Genomic DNA, 24,937 nt, shown 5'->3' on the forward strand with positions numbered 1-24,937 from the left:
TAACCTTTTTTCCTTTACTTGAACTAGGAGACACAAACATGTTCCAGCATGACAATACTCCTGTTCACAAAGCCAGCTCCATGAAGGTATGTTTACATGGGTTGGCGTAGAAGATCTTGAGTGGTCCGTTATAGAGCTCTGATCTCAACCCTATTGAGCACCTTTGTTTGTGCTGACTGCACCCCAGGCCTTCTCACCTCACCTACATCAGTACCTGACTTTTCTAACACTCTTGTGTCTAATTGAGAACAAATCTCCTCCACAAGGAACATCTTCCTGGAAACAAATGTGACTAAATATGGAATGGGATGTTCAAAAAGCACATTTAAAATTTACAGTCAGGTGTAGTGTATAATGTAGGTCTACTCTTTTCTTTTTTGTAACTCATATGTTGTAGCACCTTGGTCCAGTAAAAACTAATTTCATTTCACTGTGTACTGTACCAACTGTATAGGTTTAAATTACAATAAACCTGATCATGACGTTACAAAAAATACAGTGAATTGTTTGCAACTCAATATGGTACAGATAGTTTTTGGGTTCGGACAAACAGCAAATCATAAGTGCCTTCTGACTTCTAACGCTGCGCTTTTACAAACAGGCCTTAAAAAAAAAAAAATTTAAAAAATTAAATAAAACCTGATTTTTTTTCTTCCTTTTTTGTCTCCAGGAAGATGCAGCTCTACCTCTGCCATGTAAATCTATACTCTATGTGACTCTCAGGCCACGAAAATATTTAGAAAATATTGGTCACAAATGATGGGTCACTTTTTACAAATAAAAGTATAGCGCATCTACTAATCGATGCACCAAATCCGTTAACTTTTGTGTCGATGCATTACTGCGAATCTGTGAATCTTAACATCCCTAGAACAATTATGTAAAACATTAAATAATAAGGGCATTGATATGAACCTGTGATTCGCCTGTTAGACGGAACTACTTTCAAAGGGAAAAAAAATCAATGCAACGTGATGGACTCCAGATCTACTCTGTTCCGGGAACTTGTTTCCACAAAATCCATCTAAACCACATAATCGCTTCGTTGATCATGAGTTTGCATTAGAGTTAGGAACAAACAAATCCTGAGACGGTGTGTGTGATTCTGCTATGTCCTGGGTGCATCTGTGTGCGGTCGGGCGGCTTTGACGGCAGAAACAAGGCCAGCGAGCTCTCTCATTGGAGCAGGGGGGAAGCCGAGGCGAGGTGCCATTGGTTGTCGGTCTCAAACTCCATTTTGCGAACAGCTGTTTGAGATGTAACCTCGCCCACATGCGATTGCAATGGGGTTGTCAAAGAGACCACGGGCTTGACGACGCTGGTTGTCTCGACGTGCTGGATCCTGCGCGCTGGGAACGACGAGTCGCCGCGTCGCCGCATGTCGGAAAGGGGAGGCGAAATCGACCCTCCGAGAGGAGACGCTCCGGCTGCGTGGTAACAAGTGGAAGAGATTTTAGGCGTATGAAGGTTGGTCGTGTTGTGTCTTCTCTGGGGTTTGAGCCCCCCCTCTCACACACACACACACACACACAAAGGACCGAAAACCTAGTCGACATTTCTATTTAAAACGAACGATGTTGATGAATTATTTAGTTTGTTTCAAAGATTAAACAAAACCAGCTGTTTTGGCGTCCTATGACTGTCTATGGGGCACTACATAAAGCCCCCATAGCCTTTATTTTATACCAGAGGTTTATCCTTTATTCAGGACGGTGGGATAAAATTTGGGATACGAGGGTCAAGATTCCATGAAATGCTGCATATAATGTATTTGGATTAGTGGTGTGCAAATAGTCGAATAAAGCAGTTAACATTTTTTTTTTAAATGACCGTTTGATCTATGGGGAAAAAAAACACTTGAGCATGGTAACTTCTAATCTTTTGTTTGTTTTCAGTGTAAATTATTTTTGTTGCTTGAAAAAATAATTTCACCCACTGTCCAGCTCTTTCTTTGAATCTTCTATATTCATCCATTGTCCAAATTTTTTCACATGGAAGTGTTATATTGCCACTTTAATGATAATATTTGCATTCTTGGCTACAAACACTGTGCCTCACATAGTCGAATTAATATATACATGCTATTCTGACTTTCTAAGAATCAGTGTTCGATCTGAAAAGGTCTGAAAAAGACCCTCAAGCGAAAGGAGGAGGAGGAGGCTGCATCATACATAACACATGGTCACACACACACACACACACACACACACACACACACACAGTGGCCTGGGGGGAAATGTCACTAATGCCTGCTCGTAAGAAGTCACCGTTTGTCGTCAGAGATCCTTTTGCATGTTGGTTGAATTGCCAGGATTATTTGCATATCAAAACATGGCACCCAGACTAAACTAGAGCAGAGCTTTGTCATATGAGAAAATGGATTATACCTTCTTTCTTATAAAACGTGACCATTGGAGGCAGCAGTAAACCATATACAGGTTATTTGCATACCTACAAAATCAGAATACAGAATACATGCATAAAGTTATGGTGCTCGTAAACAGATTTTTAAGAATACAGGTATGTAGAGAGAGTTCCTTAGAGTTCCAGTCTTACATTGCTCGGTCAGGGATCGGATGTTGGGCACGGTGTTGGTCAGGGATCGGATGTTGGGCACGGTGGCGGTCAGGGATCGGACATTGGAAGAAGGAAGGTCAGGGATCGGACGTTGGAAAAAGGAAGGTCAGGGATTGGATCTTGGAAACAAAGGCGGTCAAAGATTTGATGTTGGTGTAGTGGGGTTCAAGGGATTGGTTGTTGGGAACCGTTCTGGAGGCCTGCACTAAATAGAGATTGGTCATTAACATCTGCACAAAATGTCACCAAATCCTTTATGACTCTTTAAAACTTATACGTCTGCCCAAACAAAATGTCTGTTTTCTAATGACCTCTTCAGCAAGCATTTTGCTTAGAGGATCAAACAAGTGGCTTTAAAACAGGATGCAAGAGAACTTCATTAGCTGGAAACATGGAACACAACATGACAGATAACACTGAGAAATCTGCACTATAATATTGATGACAATCCTTTACATAACATGTAATTCTCTACCAAATAAACTTTCTTTCGGCTTCTCCCGTTAGGGGTCACCACAGCGGATCCTTTGGCACATGTTTATTCTCTACCAAATGATAGTAGTTAAATAACATGAGCAATCACATGGTCAATAGAAACAGTATTGAACTATGTACATATTATTGTTTTTAATAAGTGCAGAACTGTTCTTATTCTACTAAAAGATAAATACTCATTTCATGTTTGCAAGATGTACAACAGTGGTTTTTAAACTGTGGGCGGCTCTTTTTTGGACAGCCTGGAGGATTTGCTTGTGAGGAGGCGGGGGAGGGATATGCATAATGGATTTGGCCAATGTAGGAAACAACAGGAAAATTACAGCATGCACACAGGCTATAAACAGAGCATCGTGTACACAACAGCCATGCGGTAATTTCTGGTACCAGGTGTTAAGGATGCAAAATCTGGTTTAACTGAGAAAAAAAAAAACAACAACCAGCAAAACCAACAAAGAGAAGAAATCTAGTGAAAAAATAAGATGGTTATTTTATGTAGAATGTGGATTTGTAAAGAAGAAGAAAGCACATCCTATTTGTGTTAAAAGTAGTTATCAAATAATGGGTAGCAGCACAATGTGTTCGATCATGCAGATGCAAGTCAAGAGCTTTTGATAATGTTCACATCACAAAGATTGTACATGCCAGATGGGCCGAACAGTAGTGATGGGCCATTTGTGAACGAATTTTAAATAAGTCTCTAATGTGACTCGGAAGAACAAGCGGCCTCCAAAGAGTGATTAGTTCATTTTGTACTGGACGTGCATGTGCCAAGCATCACAAAATCTCTGTAGGTTATGCAGGTTTGTTCTTTTGTCATGTGACTCCCTTAGACACAATGCAGTGTGTTGCACAGGAAACAAAATTGAGTAGTTCGTCTCATGAAAACCCCAGGTCCTCTCCGAGTCATATCTTGACTCCTATATTGTATACGCATCATTTGTCCTTAGCTGCATTGTCTCTTTTATTATTTATTTTTTAATTATTGAAAGTATAGTCAAAGTTTGTGTATGTAGACATGTTTGGGGATCTGCTTATAAAATTTTTTTTATTTAATCTCTGATTAAAGGAACGAAATAAACGAAAAAATACGATTCGTTCCTTTTGATTCACGAGATTCAGTCACTTAAATTCATTCGATCTTCCCATCGCTACCGAACAGGCTTTAGACTTTGAACAGAATGGTGCACTAAAGGAAAAAAAAAACCCACCCAGAGAGCAGTATGTGGAGTATTGTTGGTTAGAGGTCAAAGGAGAATGGGCAGACTGATTCAAGCTGACAGGAAGGCTATAGCAACTCAAATATTCACTCTCTACAACCATGGTAAGGAGAAAAGCATCTCAAAAAGCACAAGAAAAGACCATGTTGCGTTCCTTTGCTGTTAGCCATGAACAGAAACTTGAAGCTACAGTGGGCACATGCTCACAAAAACTGAATGGTTGAAGATTGGAAAAACATTGGTGAGTTTTGTAGGCATGTGTATGTATTTTTTTTTTTGTGTTTTTATATTCTTCTACATTATCCAGATGCATCTGGCAAAAGGTTTAAGAACCACTGAGAATTTAGCCTACGAGCAAAGGTGCAGAGTTCAACAGAGCCTGACCGATTACATCAATATCAGAAAGAAAAGCATTGAATCATATTGCAGTCATTAACTTGAAGTAATTTGTAACCAACATAAATGTGGAATCGGAATCTACTCGTAAAGTGGTTTTGCATCAGCTTTCAGGCGAAAAAAAAAATTTCAATTTCTTATCAGACTGTTTTTTTCTTTTCTTTCCATTAGAGTGCCTTTCAGAAAGTGATTCAGAACACTAATTATTACCATCTGATTTTTGTGCAACATGAACAAGTCAGGCTTGATTTAAGCTTGTAGAGAGTTTGCCATTGACGACTTCTTCGTGACATCAGCGATCCCCTCCCTCGTTTTTGGCAAACCGATCCAGAAAGTTCCATGCAGGCTTCTGTTCCACCAAATTCTCAATCATAACGTTTGCATTTGCCTCTTTAGATCACATTTACAGAGGTACACAAAGTTAGAGGCAAACAGATGTGTATAGCATGTCTTTGGATGCAGTAGCATTAAGTTTTCCCTTGACTTGAACTTGGAACCCCTAACCTGCTCCAGCATGACAGTGCCCTTGTGCCAGCTTCATGAAGATATGCTTTACATAGTTTGGAGTGGAAGATCTTGAGTGGCCTTGTATAGAGCTCTGAACTCAACCCTATTGGGATTAATGCTGACTGCACCCCAGGCCTCCTCACCTCACCTACATCAGTACCTGACTTTACCAACACCCTTGTGTCTGAATGTGCATAAATCTTCACAATTACCCTCCCTAATCTATTGGAAAATCCCACTTCTCATTAGAGTGGAGATCCCTATAACAGCAAATGGGAACCAGATGTGGAATGGGATGTTCAAAAAGCGAATATGAATCTTGTTTGTAGGGCAAATGGTTGACTGGATCCAAAATCCAGCAAATGACCTACATCAATGCAAATACAAGTCACAGTTCACCTCATGTTTTGAACTCAAACTAAAGCGCTCAGGCACTTCAATGATGTCCACTTGTCTTCAGCACTTAGTCTACTCCGGTTGTCCTGTTCCTCATTATTCTAGATGCATCCTTGAACACTTGAGCTATTTTGTAGTGGCAAAGCTTAAACCAGATCTTCTGTGGAATAGCCATTAATTCCTTAAGATAGTTATCAATACTTTAGCTGTAATTATACTTCATTACACCAGCACTGTGCTTTCAGACTGTACCATCTGCCTGTACATGTGTCAAAGAATTAACACAGAAAAAGGACTGTCTTCTTGCAGAAACATTTCCTGATTGTGTTGATTGGTGCTGATTACAGAGCCTGGCTATTCAGAGTCAGCTTTCCTCTCAGAGCACCTAGCTCAGTAAAAGCAATCAGGGTTTTTAAGTTGGTTCATGGGTACAAGGACACAGTGTCATTGATGTGAGGTGACCAAGCTTCCTTGTGGCTTTTTTTTTGCCTTTGGCTGACGTACGCAGGCCAGCAAGCCTGTTCCTTTTTAAATATGGAAGTTCTGCTTTTAACATTAACCTTTTAATAATAAGTGATGCATGCAGTGCGGTTAGAAAGAAGCTTAGCAGACGCTTTTAGCAGTTAAGCTACACCAAGTGTTTACAATTTGTCTGTGCAAATATTCTATTTGTATATGTTCATGTAAGGTTTTTCTGTCCTATTCAACAGAAAAGTGACACATACACAATGCTGCGTAATTAAAAACTCCTTGGAGAATCATAAAGTGTTCCCCATTCAAGGGTGGACGATTTATGGATTAGCTGGATTAGCTAGCAAGTAAAAGCTCCAGTGTGTTGCCCAGTCCCATGTATCACATGTGACAGCTAACATATAATAAGCTATACTAACACACAGGTAGCTAGACAGCTAGTTTAGTATATGAAATATATATTTACATGGATCTTTTGGATGATATTTGCATTTCCATTGTGTTCTTATACTTGTCACATCACACATAAGATGATATTTAAGACTGGCTTTTTATGTCCTATTGATCCGTATAACACACGAGGTGCATTTTGCTAGCGGATGAGTAATGCGATGGTCGTAACAGCACCATGAACGCATGCTACGTTTAGATGTACAACGCTAACTTTTTTTCTGGGTCTGATTTGTCCGCCACACCACATTACAGTAGTTGTAAAATGAAAGTTATCAGTTGTCTGGAAAGCCACACAATTTCCTGCTACTAGTCGATGCAATTTACCAAGCCGTCCTAAGTCTCAGTCTCAGAAGCTCTGCCATAGACTCACTAATGTACACTATACACTTACCATGCATCGATTTTTTTATTTTTATTTTTATTTTTTCCCCAACAACCAACAGGAAAAGTCTCTTAAATATATGGGGTATTTTAGTTTTACCTCAGTGTTGTACCTTTCCATTAACAGATTTCAGTTAAATTCCATGTTTTTTGTGTGACTAAGGGCTGCAACATCCAATATTGCTGTGAACCGTCACTTCATGAAGTAATTCTGACCACATCAGCGTCACACCTCGGACGCGTTAAGGCGTAGTCAAGTGGCTTCTTCATGTGGTTTGAGCTTTGGAAAGACTAGTATAACCTTTGTTTTCAAAAACGAAGCTCTGGTGTACCTTAATGAGACTGTGCGCTTAGAGATTCAATTGTGGTTATAGCATTATAATTCACTTTCCTCAGCTTAGCTGGTGCTTTTAGCTGAACGGTTTAACCATTTCATGTTTGCTCTGGAGAAATTGGCTGTGATTTGAATAGATACAATCTTTTTATATATTACCAAAGTGTTACAGAATTCCTCGTAGTCTTATGCAAGACTAAACTAACTGCCATTCCTAATAATCAGCTCATAATGTGCATTGTTCAGAGTTGTCTTATTGCATCTGGTAAGTACATAATTCCTGAGTACAGCCAGAGCAAAACTATATATAAATATGCGGTTCATACACTGAGCACAAGTCACTTTACGCCCACTTCCTTCCAGATCAGTGGGAGAGGAGAAGAGCGCTGTAGCTGCAGCTGTGTGGGATATACTCTGTGTTTAGACAGCGAAAGAAAGAAAGAGGGAGAGACGACGAGTGCTCGCCCATAAGGTTACTGCGTTTACGCCATTCCTTTTTCGCAGATTTTCTACCGTCCCAGCTCGGATCTCAGATTCCATCCAGTTTATGTGATCGGGATTTCAAATGAGTCTGGTAAGTAGTGAAACCTGAACCAAAATAGTTCATTGGTTATGGACACTAAGCACGATAAGAGAGGGACGGCGTAAACCGATCTACGGCAGGTGCTTTCGTTTAAATGTCCAGCCGTCCAACATCAGGGGACTGAGCAGACTGTAAACGGGCAATAAAGCATAACGATGTGTACAGGTCATTAGGCAGGATATAGATCAGATGTTTGTACACGTTTTGCTGGGTGATACGTTTCTGAATCATCTTGTTGTCATTTCACTCTGTATCTGGTGAATTGGTTCTGACATCCCTGGTTTATCTCTACTGTGTAATAGCTGGGTGGCTCAACTGTCTACATTACACATTCCTGATCGCTGTCCATCATCTTGAAGCGTTCACAAATCAGTTGATCATAAAAAGCTGATCATAGTCTAGTAGTTTAGTCATGCATAACCTTTGTGTATTCGCGTGATGATAATGGTGTGGGATTTTCCCTTTGGTATTAAATAGCTGTGCAATAGCAACATTCGAAATCCACTCTGATATCCAATCACCTGCCTGGGTTTTCCAAGCAGTAGGCATTTACATCACTCATGAACCATAATTATTTATCTTCAAAACCTGATTTATCCTGGTCAGGATTCCATTTATATCCAGAGCGATGCGTTCACACGTCCATGTAAACTCAACGGTATCAATGTATACATTCGTTCATATTTTCCCTTTGTTTTTGGAAAGCATGAGGAAACCCACATGGACACTGGAATAACACAACCGGGACTGGCAGTGGTGGTTTAGTGTTTAAGACACTGGGTTACAGATCATAAGGTAGTGGTTAAAGCCCCAACACCACCAAGCTGCCACTGTTGGGCCCTTGAGCAAGGCACTTAACCTTAAGTTGGTGCTTGTATGTAACTAAACTAAATTTTGGAAACCTCACACCCTGTAACTGTGAGGTGGCTCTCTAATGCAACAGACTCTATTGATTCCTGTATTTCCCAGTGTTGAAAAGCACATCGGTGTGTTGCACACCAACCATTTCCGAATCTCGCCACCTGCTGCAGTAGGTACACAAAACAAGGACGTGGTCCAGGTGTTAGTAGGAACAGCTTTCTAGTTGTGTATGTTAGCTTGAAAGGAGCCCGGAAAAATATCAAAAATATAGTGATGAGTGAGCTAAATACAGAATACCAATTTTTTTTCTCATATGCACCAACAAGAGAGCAAACACAATGCTTTCTTACCAGACATGAGATCAGGAGAGAGTAAAGATAGTTGGTTGATAGTCACATCCCCAGTAAGTGAAGTGTTCACTTATTTTCTATAGTGGGTCACAATTAGCATGTGTGGTGTTATTCTTTTTTTTTTTTTTTTTTTTTTCTTTTTTTTTAAGGTAGTTGCTGCTTTTTTTATCTGCATCAATTTGACTGGTGGATAAACATAACATTGGAAGCAAGTACTTGCTTCACTACTGCTAGCTTTGACATGCCTGGCAGGCTTTCTTTAATTAAGCAAATTTGTTCATGCTGATGTACTGTAGAATCTCTTAAAACATTGCCTTTAACACAGTGTATACCCGATTAAATGTGTCTTAACCCTTGGCTGGATGTGACTTTAGTGAGTTTCTGTCATTATTGATTATCCCTAATTGCACCTGGCCACATTCTCCATTTTTACTGCCTGCTCTTTGGACGTGCTCCTCCTGTTTTTCGTCTGTAGCCCTGTCTGGCATGCAGCGTTTTTTTAACGACAGCCACACAAACAGCGTGGACAGATGGGCCACCTGCTTCCTGTTAAAGCACTGTGCATGAGCTCAAACACACGTGTGTAAAGTCCTATCGTGCCAGACCCCGTTCTTCTGTTTGTGGTAATGATGAAGTCCAGAGAGTTTAAAATAGTTGTGGCTGTCGCAACAGAGCCGCATTAAACAAACACGAAGGCCGAGGCTCTGGCTTTTGTATGCTACTCTGGTAAACCGTATGTTAAGCCTGTTTTTAGACGGTGCGAGTTTCAGCCGTCTCTGTCACATTAAAGAGCTTCTAAACGGCAGGCCTGCATTTTGTGAAAAAACGTACTGTTTACATCATTTATCAACACAACGTCGGTTCTCATTACCAGACATATTTAATACGAGCTTGACATTTTTTTACCCGTTAACATGTTTTAATTAAACCTTGCTGTTGCTGTATTTGTAGCTGTCCAGGGAATTTTGCATTACATTCCTACACCATTTGCGGCATTTAGCAGACACCCTGTTCGATTACGACTTGAGATAAATCAGCCTACAACTCATTTTCAACTTATACAACTCGTACACCTTTTTCCTATTAATGTAATATGAGATTTTAACAATAACTCATCATCATCATCATCATATACTGTGAACCAGGGCAGCATCACAGGGAAAAGCACTGTGAGGAAACTCCTGTCCGCCCTCTTCATGCAGGCTCATGAGGTGGTATGGAGGAGAAAAGAGCATGATGATCGAAATGTGGGTTAAAAACAATGTGCAAAGCCTCATAGTGAGAGGTTCGGATTTATGGTGCACGGTGTGCATTTTGGAACTTGTCTCAGGAAAATTCTACTCATCACAATGTTTCATGAGCTGTTTATGGAGACTCTTTGCTGAATGATATTTTTACAACTCAAGACTCCGAGTGAGCAGGAGGCTTCAAATGAAATCCTTTTTCCATCCTTCTTTCTGTGGAATTATTTCAAGAAATTGTAAAAAAAAAAATAATAATAATAAGAAACATATTGAGTCTTGTTCCACTTATTCGAAGGAACTTATTACATCATCCGAGTGGCACTTTCTGTCAGAGCAGCTTGTGTCACGGTTCATAGAGACAAAGGCCTGCCGTCAGTGAGTAGTCCGCTTGCTACGGGATATAACGCAGTATTCGAAGTGGTCAGATTGTGTTGATTGTTGGGGTCCAATAGTAAACCATTCCTTTGTGCAGTCTTCTCTTCATGACTTGCTGACACATATAGAAATCCCCCAAGACCTCCACATTCCTTTTTCTTTCCTCATCATTGGATAGCTGATTTGGGGCGACTCCCTCTTAGCTTAGCTTAACTCTTAGCTTTCTTCTTCAAGCCACTGCATCATTGATTGTAAATAATATTGACTAGCAGTCTAAAACACCCTTTTATTTTATCTTTTATCTAGGCGTTGTTTTTACAATGTAGCTCCGACAGGCTTTTTTATTTATTTATTCTTTTAAATCTAATACAACAGTTCTGAGAGGAAAGGGAACTGCTAATGTATTCCTAATGACCTTTTCAAGGCTTGAAATTGGTTGTTCACGGATTGTCTTAGGACAACGCCTTTTCGGGTCCGCAAACATCTCCAGACTGACATACTGTACTGCTCTTCATGGTCAGATTTTGAATGGTATGGAATAAACATAAAAAAAAAAATCGTAGTGTTGTGGGCCTGGGTTTAGCTGTAGCATGCTAAGTGTTTCAAACATGCCTCATGCTCTCTGGAGCTTCCTCATTATTATTTAATACTTGATCTGATAATTAAAGGTCTACGGGTTCCACTCACCTGTGCGAACTATGAGCTTTGTGCATTAGTAAAAAGGTTGTCTGTTTTATGCCCCTTGATCTCCCACGATTTTAAATTGTTGACACTTTGTAGTGTGACAGCACATCTGTCTTGCTGCATCAATGGCCTTATGAGCTAAAAGGCTGATCTGACGATGACCCCAGCAAATTAGAGGCTGATTTTATTCTGTATTAAATCTAATACTTAATTAGGTAAATGCCAAAGTAATCCTCAATACTAATTCTGATTTCGGTATCAATTTTTTAATATTGATCACTGGAAGCTTTATTTAGCCTTGTTGGTTTTCTTGGTTTAAACAGTGACCACATGAGTGCATGTTTAAGCAAATATACACTAAACACTTCTGAATCTGTAGAACCTTAAAACACAGTATATTACTCAGTTTAAACAATATTGAGCCTTCACAACTGTTCAGTGCCATGTGTGTTGTACAAAAGATGAACTGAACATTGGACCTTTTTAAAGGTCCCTTTTAAGGACAATGACTAAAGGTGAGTCATGTGAGTAGGCAAAACCTCAGTAATCCCATCATGAACAAAGCATGATCACAAACCTGGTGGGTGTTGCCCTTGTCTTCCCTCTTGCTTAATCACCCACTATCAGTGTACACACGAGCAGATTGTTTCTAGAGAAGCTTTAAGAAATTAGAGGGGGTTTTTTCCAGCCTGTCAGTAATATAACTCCTCATAATTGCTGGCACAACAGGAGGCTGTTTTTAAATACTTTCGGATTGTTGTTTTTGGTTGTGGTTTTAAATTTTTTTTAGAAGCCTGTTAAAATAATTATAATGAAGAACAGCCAGAGGAGTGAACGATTTCAGTTTACCACTAGGTGAAGTTCTTTTGAGGCGTTTGAATTGCTTGAGAATTGTTTGGCCATCTGGAGTGGTCCGTTGTCCAAAAAAAAAAAAAAAAAAGAGGAAGGATATGGATAGGGCAGAAGCATGAAACAAGTGTGCTTCATTCGCGTCTTTAAAGGAACACCAGTGCTGAACAATGCAAGTTTTTCCAAAGGAGCACAGGCCAAAGAGCCTTTTTAAAATGATAATTTTATATATATATATATATATATATATATATATTATATATATATATATATATATATATATATATATATATATATATATATATATATATATAAGTGATAAAGTGCCAGGCGTTGAAAGCTGAAAGTGATTTCTAAAGATTGAAGAGGCCTCTGCCGTAGCTTGTGCATTTATATTCCGTCCATCAAACCTCTGTCCTTTTAACTTGATTAGCTGTCCTATATCCAGTATCCTATATCGAGCTGTTGTTGAATCACCAAGTGGGTGCCTTATCGTGCTTTTTTATGCACTCTTGCTCTTCTTTTCCATCGAAACATTTTCCTCTTGTAGGTATTTGCTGGCATATTTACAGTCATGAGAAATTACAAAATGAGCTGCTGCTTTTGTGAATGTCCATCTATTGGCCGTTCGAGTCGAATACGAAGTTGCCGTGCGTGTTTTAATCCCGTGTCGGTCCGTTAGCCTGGCATCTTTCTGCTTGTGGGTATTTTGGAATAGTCGACGGAGCATGGAGAGATTGCAGCGGCAGATCAAAATGGCTTCTCGGTTCCTACAGAGACAGAGGCTGTGTCTTCAGGCAGCTTTTGATAAATTGAGCCTTCTCACCCAGTAATGTGGGTCTGGAACTGCTCTTGCTAAAAATAGTTCTGGAGTCTATGGAGAGCCTGGATTTATTTATTTATTTTTTGGTTACAAGGGGGATTTAACATTACAAAAGGTTTGCATTGTAGGTGTTCTGGCTGTATAAATGTGCTTCATGACAACAGGGACTTTCTATGACTGATGGGGTGGGGTGGGGAACTTGGGAAGAAGACAAACTTAAATATACCCCATAATTTGTACTTCTAAACTCTCGATGATGTGTACTCAATATACACAAAAGACCCCCAAAAGGCCCAGTGGGGCTCCGGCACAAATTTTGCCCTCCCACTATCTATTCACATTCTAATGTCCTAATGAAAACATGGCTGCTGATTTCAATCCTTCACTGAGCTCTTATGCTTTTGTTCATGTTTTTGCTAAGAGCTTACAGCTTGAGACCCACTTCCATTTACAACATAACAATAAGCAACAGGGTGGAGTGGTTTTAATGGATCCTGTGGTGTCCTGAAATGTACCAATCTTGTAGTATTCACATAATGCAGTTTGTTTTAATGCAATCCTGGTGCATTTCCCCCCTTCGGTGGGATTTGTGTAGTAGAGCGAGAACACCGCAATTGCACTCAATCGCACCAAAACAGGCTGTCCGAAAGAATTTCAGCGAGATGGTGTCATTCCAGGTCCATGTGAACTTTAGTAATTTGATTGCAATTTTGCCCTTTATTGACCCAGCTGAAAGAAGGGAACAAAACATGCAGTGTATTTCTGGTAGCCAGAGAGATGTTTTATTGTAGATGTGACTCGCTAAACTGGTCCAAACTCACCCAAAGGACAGAGCTGAAACACGGCAGTAATTTATGTACTTATTTATTGAACGCTACCTCGATTTTTTTTTTTTGAAATGAATCCAAAATTTGAGTTCATTTTTAGTCGCTAAGGCAAAAATATTTTAAAGTAATTGATTTTCTTTATTAATTTGAGCATTATCATTTTGATATAAATATATCTCTATATACAGATTTCGTCTCAGCAATTGACTAGTAATGGGTATCTAATTTTTTTACACTGTAGTGACTAGTTTTTTCCTTCCAGAATAAGTCAGTTTAGACATTTAGTCTTGTGGACCTCTGTGTAAATTTGTGGACATTCTGGTACAAGTTAATGAACTCTGAAGCCTCCGTCTTCTGAGTCAGCTTTCTTGCTTTTGAAATCCAGTACATCTTGTATCTCTGGAGATTGTACAGGGACCAAAGGAGCCAGGATTTCTTACTCTGTCAATAAAGTTGAGCTAGTTTAGGTAGTTATCTGTCACTGCAATATACTTCAAATGATCAGTGGAAACTGCCTTAAATCTACAAACCCAAAAGAGAAGGAGTTAAACGTAACAATGAATGAATGTTGACATTTTTTGAGAACTGCCTGGATAAGGGCAAATGGTATGGGGACACTATGTAGTCTCCCATACATGCTTGGAGTACACCTATAAGTGAGTCCTACAGTGGTCTTGCTTCATAAGCTAACATGTTGTTTCTGACCACACTGAATTACGTAAGAATGAGCACTTAGTTGAAAACCAAAGCATTTCTTTCATCAGTTTTTTTTTCTTTTCAGTCCATTACATCCATTACTTGGAGGAAGTGCGTGTTTTGTGAAAACAAAGTCCCTTTTCCGAGCAAGCCCACATGCATATCTTTAGTCTCATCAGGAATGCACAGTAAAAGGAGAACATTGGATTACAGCCTCCAGGCCCTGGTCTTGACTCTTTATTCCCTGAAAAATAGAGGAAAAAAAAGAATTCATCTGTTGATTTTGGACCGAGCCGTACATCAGGGAACCGCTGATGATTGAGCATCTCATTTAGCCTTTTATGGTGATAACTGATGGCTCTAAGTGGGCCATACATCCCACACTAACTGGATTTGTCCAGACTGTTTAGACATGCTCTGCTCATATAAAAATGTTTAAAAACATCTGATTGAATTCCACTCTCTTGATAACATCCCGGGCCTTCAGGAAGTTGCAGAGCACTCTCCATTTAATATTAATCGTGATGACTCTCAAGGTCACCAGATTTAGCTGTGTAACTCTACCTCTGGTAAACGAGGTGTTTTCAGCACTGAAACTATCACCTGTACCATTTCTTGCAGAGGTTTAACGTGCTACTTTTCCTTATGTGCAATGCTTCGGATTGCCTTAACGCAAGATATGACACAGGGCCGAAATCCGGCGAGCATGTATTGTGTAAAGTAGTCGAATGTCTACGTAGTGGAGCCAAACTAAACAACTCCATTCCTGCCCCCCCAATCACCCAACCCGGACCCATGGATAAAGACCCAGCTATATTTAGGAAACTTATTTGTTATCCCAAGGATTTCAGGAAACATACTATAAGACGTTTAACACGCAAACTCCAAACTTGCATATTGTTTGGACTGTGACAAACATACAGAATGATCGTATAATGCTAGGCACCCAAACAATCGCAATATATGTCTGTCCTCTAAAAAGGATCGAGCTGTAACGCGCTTCCTTCAATTTTCAGAAAAACATCCAGGCCAACTGAGAATTCTTTTGTGCAGAGACTCTCTTAAAGGGACACTGTACCTCTGTTCTAGTTATAGCGTTCTTGGTGCGTCTCCAGATCATGCCTACTTTCAAATATTGAATGCATTTGCATGCCATTGATGCCATTTGCGTCACACATTTTAAAGTCAAATGGCATGTTTTGTCCTGGTGAAAACCTTGGAGATGAAGAGGCCACATGCTGTGCACGTGGTAATAAAACTGGATGGCTTGTGAATTATGATTGGGTTTTTTTTGGCATTTAAAATAGGTCAGAAAGGTTTGCACTGCATATGAAATTTCCGCTTTCCATTGGCATTTCCCATTGGCTACTGCTGCACTTTCTCACTGACCCACAGTGTTTAGCATTCAACGCTACTAAATTGGTGTCTCTTAATCCTATAACTTTCCGTACTCCCCTCGTGCTCGCCGTTTTTTAACACAGTCCATCGTGAACATGCATTATCTGCATGCAGATACAAAGTTACTGTAATTTCGTCATGTTTTTGTCTCATGAATCCTTTGATAGGTTCCTGATTGTCATGAGATCCTTGAAGACGAGTTCCCCATTTTTGTGGCTCATGAGTAGAACCATGTACAATATATTTGAAGAGGCAAGACAAAGCCCTTTGTATTCACTGCTGTACTTGTGACCTTCACATGCTCAAAACCTGCTGTACAAAGAGTAGTTTTTGTTGTTGTTGCTGAACGCACATCACCTCACAACGACAAGTGGTTTGGACTTAATTATTTTTTTAATTCTCAGAAGTGTCTGTACACTTGTTAATGTGGATGGTACGGCTTTTTTAATCCATTGTACAGATATCAATGTTGCTTAGTTAGATTTGGTGATTTTTATCCATTGTAGCTCTAGATTCCTATTCTTGGTTGCCAGATATTAAACCTAGGGTCATCATTTTCTGTTGTAGTCTAGATGTTTAAGTGATGGATGAAGTACACAAACCATGTACTGGAGTTAAAGTAGCGATACAGTAAGTAAAATATTACTAATTTGCCTTTCAATGCTTTATCATAGCTATAATGTCATCATTTTTGTCACAAGACTCTGTTAAATCACCTCAGTTTATGTAAAAAGACCCTGTTACTCTTAGCACACCGATCTATTAATTATTTAAACACAGATTGATCTCTATTAAAATGGTCATGAGCCCCAAACCTTCTTTTCAACTACTTAAAAAAAAAAAAAAATTCCTTTCATCATTTATTCCTGTCAAAACTTCCTGCTTGCAGTAAAACCGCCGCTGAAATGTGTTTTTAATAAATAAACAAAAATAATTCAAAAGGAACGACTGATTTCGCAAAATGTCGTTAAGTAAAAACTACGATTTTTGAACTGAAATGTAGTGAAGTTAAAGCAAAAGTCTCCCCAAATGGAAATACTTCAGTAAAGTACAGATACGTAAAGAAGCTACTTAAGTACAGTAACGAATTACATTCACTTCATTACTGTCCATCACTGATATGTTTTAAGGTTAAAGGTGTTCTGGGGATGCTTTTCTGCTCAACGCAGGTGTGACGATTGCTTTTAAATTACCGTACTGTTGAGTTTAGGGGTGAAACGATACACAGAATTCACGGGTCGGTACGGACCTCTGGTTTTACGTCACGGTTCAGTTTCAGTACGGTTATGGGGAACAAATGCAAAACACAAAATTGCTTGTCGTTTTTTTATTAATGCAGTTTATTATTTCTAACATTTGTGATCAGCATTTGAACAGTTTACATTTTTAAAACAATTTAAAATAAAATGCCTGCTCGGTTAAATAATATATATGAAAAATAATATTTTATTAAAATAAAATAGAATAAAGATATAATTATAGAATGAACGCAATAAACATTATATTGATCAGATTAAGTAATGATTTCAATTGGAACAAATTAAATTGATCGAGTGAAATTTAATAAATGGAAAAATGAAATGTAGTTTATATTTTTTAGACCCTATCTGGGTAAATACGTGTGTGTGTGTGTGTGTGTGTGTGTGTGTGTGTGTGTGTGTGTGTTTACATTTAATATTTAATTTTCGTTCAGTTATTCACGCCCTCAATATGTGGAATTTTCAGGATTTTCATAGCACTAGAGATTCCTTAACACATTTTCATGAATGCACAAAACAAATGTATGTCTGAGCAGGTGTTTCTTTTAAAGCGTATGGTGATCCGTATCCATGTAAATTCGGCTTTAGAGTATGTGCGTGGTGTTCATTAATAATAGAAAAAACAGCTGGAAAGTCTTGCCCATGTATTTTGAGGAGGATCAAATAATCCGTTTCCTTTTACTGAAAAAGCAGTACATCGAAATGGGTTCTGTAGTGATGCAAGAAACTGAAAGCTGTTCTGTGATCGTAAACAGATGGGAATAAGATTGCAATGTACATGTCAGGCCCGCATGAGTAATAAAGACGACATTGCTGCAATTCCCGAGCGAAGTTCTGCAGCCTTCGAAATAACCGTAAAGCTGGTTCGAGCCCAAACAATGCGCTAAAGTATGTTCTTCATGACAAAATGGCCTGATCGCTCTGAATGCAAGGAAAATATTGTCAAGTATCCCGCCCACATAACACACAAAATGTCACATGGAAAGCTGTTTTCAGAAGCTACGCTGTTAGAAACCCCCATATTTCAGAGACAGCTGGGTTTTTATCTCAGCAGGAGGTGTTTTGCTTCTCTCTCTCTCGCTCTCGCTCTCGCGCTCTCTCTCTCTCTCTCTCCTTTTTCGTTCTGTCTTTTTCTCACACACAGATACATACAGCCCCATCATTCCAAGGAAATGACTGAATCCGAGAGCAGTTTACATAATCAAATTGGAGACAATCAAATCCAAGCACAATTGCTCATGAATCACGGCACCAGCAAGTTATAATTGGAATCGAATTGTCTCTCGACGGATGATTCATGTTCACACACCGAAACATCGCGATCGGTTTTGACTGATCATTGAACCCATTATTATTATTATTATTATTTTTTTTTTTGCGCACCATCTAAACCCTGAAGAGTTTAGTCATAGCGCAAACACTGAACACCTGGGTGAATTTGCTTCGCTTCTTAGGCGGAAATTTCAGCAATTCATAAGAACTCATTTGCCCTGTGCAGTCGATACCCTAGTTTGTGGGAACATGCTAGTTTCAGCCATACGCATTGTCCAAAATTCACCCGTTCTTTTGAATGGTTCCTCCAGAATTGGATGTTTAATAAACGGTTAACCAGTTGCTTTATTGGCTGTAATTAGTTTCAACCAGAGAGCCAGGAAAAGTGAGTGCCACCACCCCAGTATTGCAGAGGTGTATGTTAAGTCCCACTTGTTCCCCATTGATTTCTTTGGAACACCCCTTTTATCTCTTTTATCCGTGTCCTGTTCCCATGGTCTCCTCTCCTCAGCTTGGCACAGCGCTGTAGTTGCCGCTAGGATCCCTGACCCACTTAAATACAGCCTGGGAAAAAGGAGACACAAATGAGATGAATAGCGTGTGTGTTGGTGGGGGGGAAAACCATAGCGCTCCGTCTCCCCCCATCCCTCCCCAACCCACATTCAACTTTTTATGAAAGCAGCTTCATGCTTTCTGGAAACATAGCACCAATGTGGTTTGTCCATCGTTTGCCTGGTTTACAGTTTTGCAAAGCATCAAGTGAAACTGAGCCGATGGTAATTGTTTCGTGACTCTAGATGGTCTCAGATGTACGCTTTCGACTTCCTGTTGTAATTAGGCCATGAAACGAGTTCAGGAGCCACTCGATTAAATATAGAAGCCGAACCTCGGGAGCAATAATTATACTAATTCACAGGTTAATACATTCCATCATGAATATTAAAGATGTATGGTGTCCAAGGCCAGTCAGTCATTTCATATCCTCATGTATCTATTTAGCGCTGAGAGATTTAATAGATTTCTATTAAAAACATTTTCATCATAAGCGTCTTACTGTCTTCTGTGATAAATTTACCACCACTTTTTTTTTACAAGAAAAAACGTTTGAAGGTTCTCGGATTTTTAAATCTGGCATTTTCTTTGGTTTTCAGTGGTGGAAAGTAACGAGAAAATATACTTCGAAACTCTACTTATAGCTTTTATTTGTGAGTGGATAAAAACGTAACTGCAAAAAAGCACTTGGTTGCCATATCCTGAACTCCCCCTAGTGGGCTGTGAAAGCTGTACTTTTTAAACTCATTCATTCATTCATTTTCTCCCGCTTATCCGTAATTCGGGTCGCGGGGGCAGCAGTCTAAGCAGGCCCCTGCCTTCGACTACTGCCCAATCCTCAAAGCACCGTCCCTTACGGTCCCTCCTGCAGGTGGTGAGCCCACGGGAAGGCGGCCCCACGTCACTCCGACGTCACGGACCTTGATATTTCCCTCGTAAGGGACCCCCAGAGCATAGAGGGTTAAGGGCCTTGCTCAAGGGCCCAAGAGTGGCAGCCTGGCGATACCGGGGCTCGAACCCCAGACCTTCCGATCGGCAACCCAGCGCCTTAACCGCTGGAGCCACCACTCCCCCCTACTTTTTAAACTAATTAGCTTAATACAGTTAAGCAATGCTCACATTGAAACGGCAAAACTACACTATCTAACAATGCATTTTTGGTTGTGTAATATAATCTTAATTTAAGAGGACCTTATCTTGCCAAGTTTCCCTGGCAAAACTGGCAACCTAAACGATTAACGATCTCAGGGACGGGAGAGTGAACGTGTTCCTCTCTCGCAGCTCTTTGAACATCACCGAACGAAACGCCAAGCGCATCACTGCTTTTCTTTTCACATCTCAGGTTAGTCAAAACAGTGCAGTGTTTGTGTACAATAAAATGTAATCAAGTCCCGATGATGAAAGAAAAAAAAAAAAAAACCTTGTTGAAGGTCTTGGGTAGAGACGTGTCTTTTCACAATACAGAAAAGAACTAAGCGCCCGGTTTCATTAAGCTGAGGACCGCGTTACATAACGGCGTGTTTTTGCTCGCATCGATGAGGATGGCACTCGTGCTGGCTTTGAGACATTTGCTGATGCAGTGCGATTCTTCAAGGCCATTTAAGTGCTCTTGCAACAAGTCTACTGTGCAAAAGGACAATCGCCCTAAAATGGAAAGATCTTCAGAATCAAATGTTAGTAAGACACTCATAAATCTGGCAGAATCAAGCCTCATAACAGCAATCACTGTAGAAGACTCATGTTTTACTGGTTGTACGTTGTGATTTGAGGTATGTAAATTCTTTAAAGGAATTTAAACTTCACACCTCTCGAGTCGTATTCGAATTATCGATAGGAGATCGTGAGAAGATCCAAGAGATCATATTTGGCCGTGCACTGTGGGTGGGGTGGATGAAAATGGTCTCACTTCCATTAGTCAGTCTCCAAAATGTGCTGAATTCACTCCTGCTTTGCCAAAAACACCATCATAATTCTGAGCAGGACCATTTTTCTTTATGGGGAGCCTCATTTCATGGATTCCACAATGTGGTGGAAACAGTCCAGATACAAACATTCTAGTCTATGTTGACTTGATTTTTTGACCTACTGGTGTGAGATGTGGTCACTGGGGAGGCCTTTAAATCATCTTGTCATGTTTATGAAACAGATTAACAATGCGCCTCATCATCTACTTTATTATAATGCACTTGGTATTAAGGAACCCGATATGCACCAAGAAAACTCTTCTACATGCCACATGGTTTGCCATGTTGTGCATGATGAGATGCTTTTTTTGCTCAACATGGTTGTAACGAGTCTTTTTTAAAAATTATTTTTTATTTTATTCTTTTGGAGTTATCGTAGTCTTCCTGTCCTCACAGTACAGTCTTGCAGTTCTTCTCTGATTTCTCATCTGTAAGGCATTTTCACCTTTATTCAGTGTAAGAGGTTCTGTAGGTATATATGAAGACTATTTTCTATTCCGCCACAGATGTGGTGGAATAAACTTCTCCAAGATGTTTGAACAGCTGAGTCACTGGCTACCTTCAAATGACTGGTGAAGACCTACCGCTTCCTGAAACACTTGAACTAGCATGCATTTTCTGTTTGTTTAATTTCTTTATTTATAAAAAAAAAAAACAGAACAAAATAGTGTGCAAAAATTCCTCTTAAAAGAGTTTAGGCTGATGGTATCCTAAGTTTGCGACCTAGTGAACCAGTGTTAACGTATTCATTGATGGAGATCTCGAGCGACTTTTGTATGTGGCTTTGGATAAGGGGGTCTGCTAAATGCCGTAAATGTAAAATGATATTATGCACCACACTGGTGCCACGTGATTTGTATGTATAAATAGGGTTCACTGATCTATCTTTATATTTTGCAGGTGGAATGAGAAGACAGGTCATGGGCAGATGATGGACGTTGAGTCATCATACTCGGATTTCATTAATTGTGATCGCACAGGCCGCAGGAACGCAGTGCCGGACATCAAGGGCGACGGAACAGTGGTGGGCACTAGCGAACTGACCAAAGACATGGCTCAGATGGACCTGAAGGCAGCAGGTTGGTGTGTGTTGTGTGTATGTTTCGTGCGACCACATTGTGCTTTGTATTGTAGCACAGATTGACAGGGTCAAGGTTCTGCCTTTACGTATCGCAGGCCCTCAGGTGTGTGTATGTGTGTGTGCGCCTGCTGAGCTGATAATCCAATTACAAATCAAATTACTTGATACTCTATTGAAGGACAGCGGTTTAACAGGCTACCCAGAAGAAAGTCTGCGGTCACTACGAGCAATTGAAGCGGCTCTCTTAAGAGCCCGCTTCCATTTTGTATTATGTTAAGGTCAGATGTGCTTGTCAGCGTGAACACAAAAGGAGTTGAAGGAGCGGTCGAATACATGCTGTCACCACAATCACGCATAGCTCTGTCATTACTGCTTGGAACCAATCCCACTTCCCTTAACCGCTTCCTCCCTGTGTGGGACCGTTTCCGCCCTGGTCGATAATGAAGTGCGGCCCAACAGCCCAGATTACGCCGGACTCTTTCTTTTGTTCGGTTTGTCATCGAACTTTTTACTAGGAAACCCTTTGGCATAACGGATGGAACTAGGAAGTTGCACACGGGCATGCAGACTAAAGAAAGGGAAATACTGAGGAAATATTCATTCCTTTCTCACAGTCTTTTATCCTGCTAATATTTAGCAGCAGACACAGAGTTCAAAAAGGTGACGAGAACTGAAGTGAGGTTATTGTTTTTCTGCTGTGGCCGGATATTGTATAACCGCAATTGATCAATAGCTGGAGTTGTTTAAATAATCACTTTTCATCATCAGATCATTTTGAGTAATTGTGGGTAGAGTCTATTCCGGAAACACAGAAGAGGAATACATCCTGGCATGGTGAAGCCAGTTAATCATAAGGCACCTTATACACACACGCCTAGGAGCAACTGAATGTAGGCAGTGCACCCACTGGCATGTTTGTGAGAGGTGAGAAGAAAACAAAGGACACTTGAAGACCGTAATGGAAGGCACTGACAGAAACACAAGCACTAGATGACACTGGAGACCCTGGAAATGTCAGGCAGCGACACTCCTACTGTGTGAACCTGCTGCCCTGAAATAACTAGAAATCGGAGAGAATACAGATAGGCCACAATGCATGTGGTGTTAATCTGGATTTTAAAGTCGCTTCGAGCTGATGTATGTAATGGCCTATTGAACAGTATATAGGCAATGTAAAATAGTGTAAGGGGTGCAGGAGTACTCATTCTCCATGAGTAACGCTGCCACAGGATATCGAAGTGCTTAGAATGTGCTCGACTTGTTCAGCAGATTGAAATTATATAGCACTTTGAACCACAAAACACTGGAGACTGAGAACCAACATTAGCATGAGTGTGTGTGGTTGAGTAATGTCTTTTCTACAGTCTTATATAATTTGTGTAGAAAAAGGGGTAATCACCTCTCCAACAATTATCGTACAGAGATGTAAACAGCACCTGAAAACCATACTCGAGTAAAAGTATCGATACCTTATTGTAAAACTTAGTTAAAATTGACCAAATCCAATATGACCTGAGTAAAAGACTGAGTATCTGATTTGAACAGTACTTTAGTATTTGACTTCTATTAAACGTAGGCTCAGATCCACTAGTCCACAACACCAAGTTTGTGAAAAGCCAAAAACTGTTGTTTCGTGAGGTTTTATTTCCTAAAATTCATTCATCATTTTGTACACCTCAACACTGCGTTAACCAAACACAACAAAGCAATCTTTGAATAAGGGATCTCGAATTAACAAATACATTTAAAGGATCATGACACAAAGTAGAAGAACCATTCATATTCAATAGATAAATACAATTCAAGTATTATATTCAGAGCTGACTGATTTTATGCCCCTTACAGTCTCCGAAAAGGAAAATATTTGTATTCAACTTCAACAAAAGCTGTTTTTTAAAGGAATTTATTTAAACTCTTTTTGGACATAAAAAAAAAATTGTTAATTCAAATATAGTTACAGAGTCTAAAGTAAATATATTGAATCATAAATGTAGTTGGGTCGAGAGTAAATGTTGCTTATATCTTTGATAATCAGTAAAAAGTAGAACAAAAATTACTTAAGTACAGTAACAAAGTACATTTATTAAAACACTTTACACCTGAAATAATACATAAACTATTGTAGATCTCATTATTGTGCATCTTCACCACCCCCCGGTTTGTTTCCGCGTGTTTCAGAAGCCGATGCTGACGGGGCTCCTGCCGCCGAAGCGGAAGCCTCGAGTAGTCAGGAGCCAGGTAAAGAAGGAGCATCTTAGAAGATGAAGGAGCTTGAAAGAGGAGAAGCACCACCTCCTCTGTCATTCCAGCACACTGTGTGCGGTGAGGAGCTGCTCTGAGACTGGGCGTGTTTCATGTGCCTGAACGCTCTTGCGTCCCTGAGACTCCTGGAGAAAACACTTCAGAAATGGATTTGCCATGTACACCACCACACTCCATGTTGCGTTATTCCTGCCGTTCCTCACAGGAAGCGGCGACTTTTTTGATGCCTTTTCCATCTTGAACATGAATTATGTAAAAAAAAAAAATAATAATAATAAAATAAAAAAACAAGACCTTTGGTTTAGAACTTGTATGATCTCGAACCAAGGAGTGCACCAAATACCACACATGCTGAAGATTCTGCATTGGTTTGATAGATTTTTTTGTTTGTTTTTTTAAGCAGTAAAAGGCATAGTTGTAACAAACTGGGAAACTATTTATTTCCTAATATTCCCTGAGGTGAATAGTTTTGTGTTCTGTACTACATTATATACTTTACAGTGTATGTAATATTAACAATATTTATATAGTACGAGTCCAAGCTTTCTGCTCACTCAATTTGTTTGCATTGTTTTCTCTTTCTATTGTATGTACCTCAATAAATGGGAATGACGACAATTTTTTTGT

At 39.8% G+C, this 24,937-nt stretch overlaps 1 protein-coding gene across 2 annotated transcripts; it reads left to right on the forward strand.

Annotated features, from left to right (window-relative positions):
• Positions 1-1,285: 1,285 nt before the first annotated feature.
• pkig (protein kinase (cAMP-dependent, catalytic) inhibitor gamma) lies at positions 1,286-24,928 on the forward strand. 2 transcript variants are annotated; one of them, XM_083570435.1, is made up of 3 exons: positions 1,286-1,467; positions 21,868-22,046; positions 24,227-24,928. In XM_083570435.1, the coding sequence occupies exons 2-3, from the start codon at positions 21,896-21,898 to the stop codon at positions 24,304-24,306; spliced, it is 231 nt and encodes a 76-aa protein (XP_083426561.1). In that variant the 5' UTR covers positions 1,286-1,467; positions 21,868-21,895; the 3' UTR covers positions 24,307-24,928. The 2 variants fall into 2 exon arrangements, with proteins under 2 accessions (XP_083426561.1, XP_083426562.1); XM_083570436.1 differs by lacking the exon at positions 1,286-1,467 and adding an exon at positions 7,619-7,804.
• Positions 24,929-24,937: the final 9 nt, after the last annotated feature.

Source organism: Silurus aristotelis, assembly GCF_946808225.1.
Source record: "Silurus aristotelis genome assembly, chromosome: 19".
Taxonomy (NCBI): domain Eukaryota; kingdom Metazoa; phylum Chordata; class Actinopteri; order Siluriformes; family Siluridae; genus Silurus; species Silurus aristotelis.

What these genes read in the sequence shown, in the direction of transcription:
- pkig (XM_083570435.1), top strand. Translation starts at nt 21,896, where the DNA reads ATGATGGACGTTGAGTCATCATACTCGGATTTCATTAATTGTGATCGC. An exon ending in GATGGACCTGAAGGCAGCAG is followed by an intron (nt 22,047 to 24,226) that starts GTTGGTGTGTGT and finishes CGCGTGTTTCAG; the next exon opens with AAGCCGATGCTGACGGGGCT.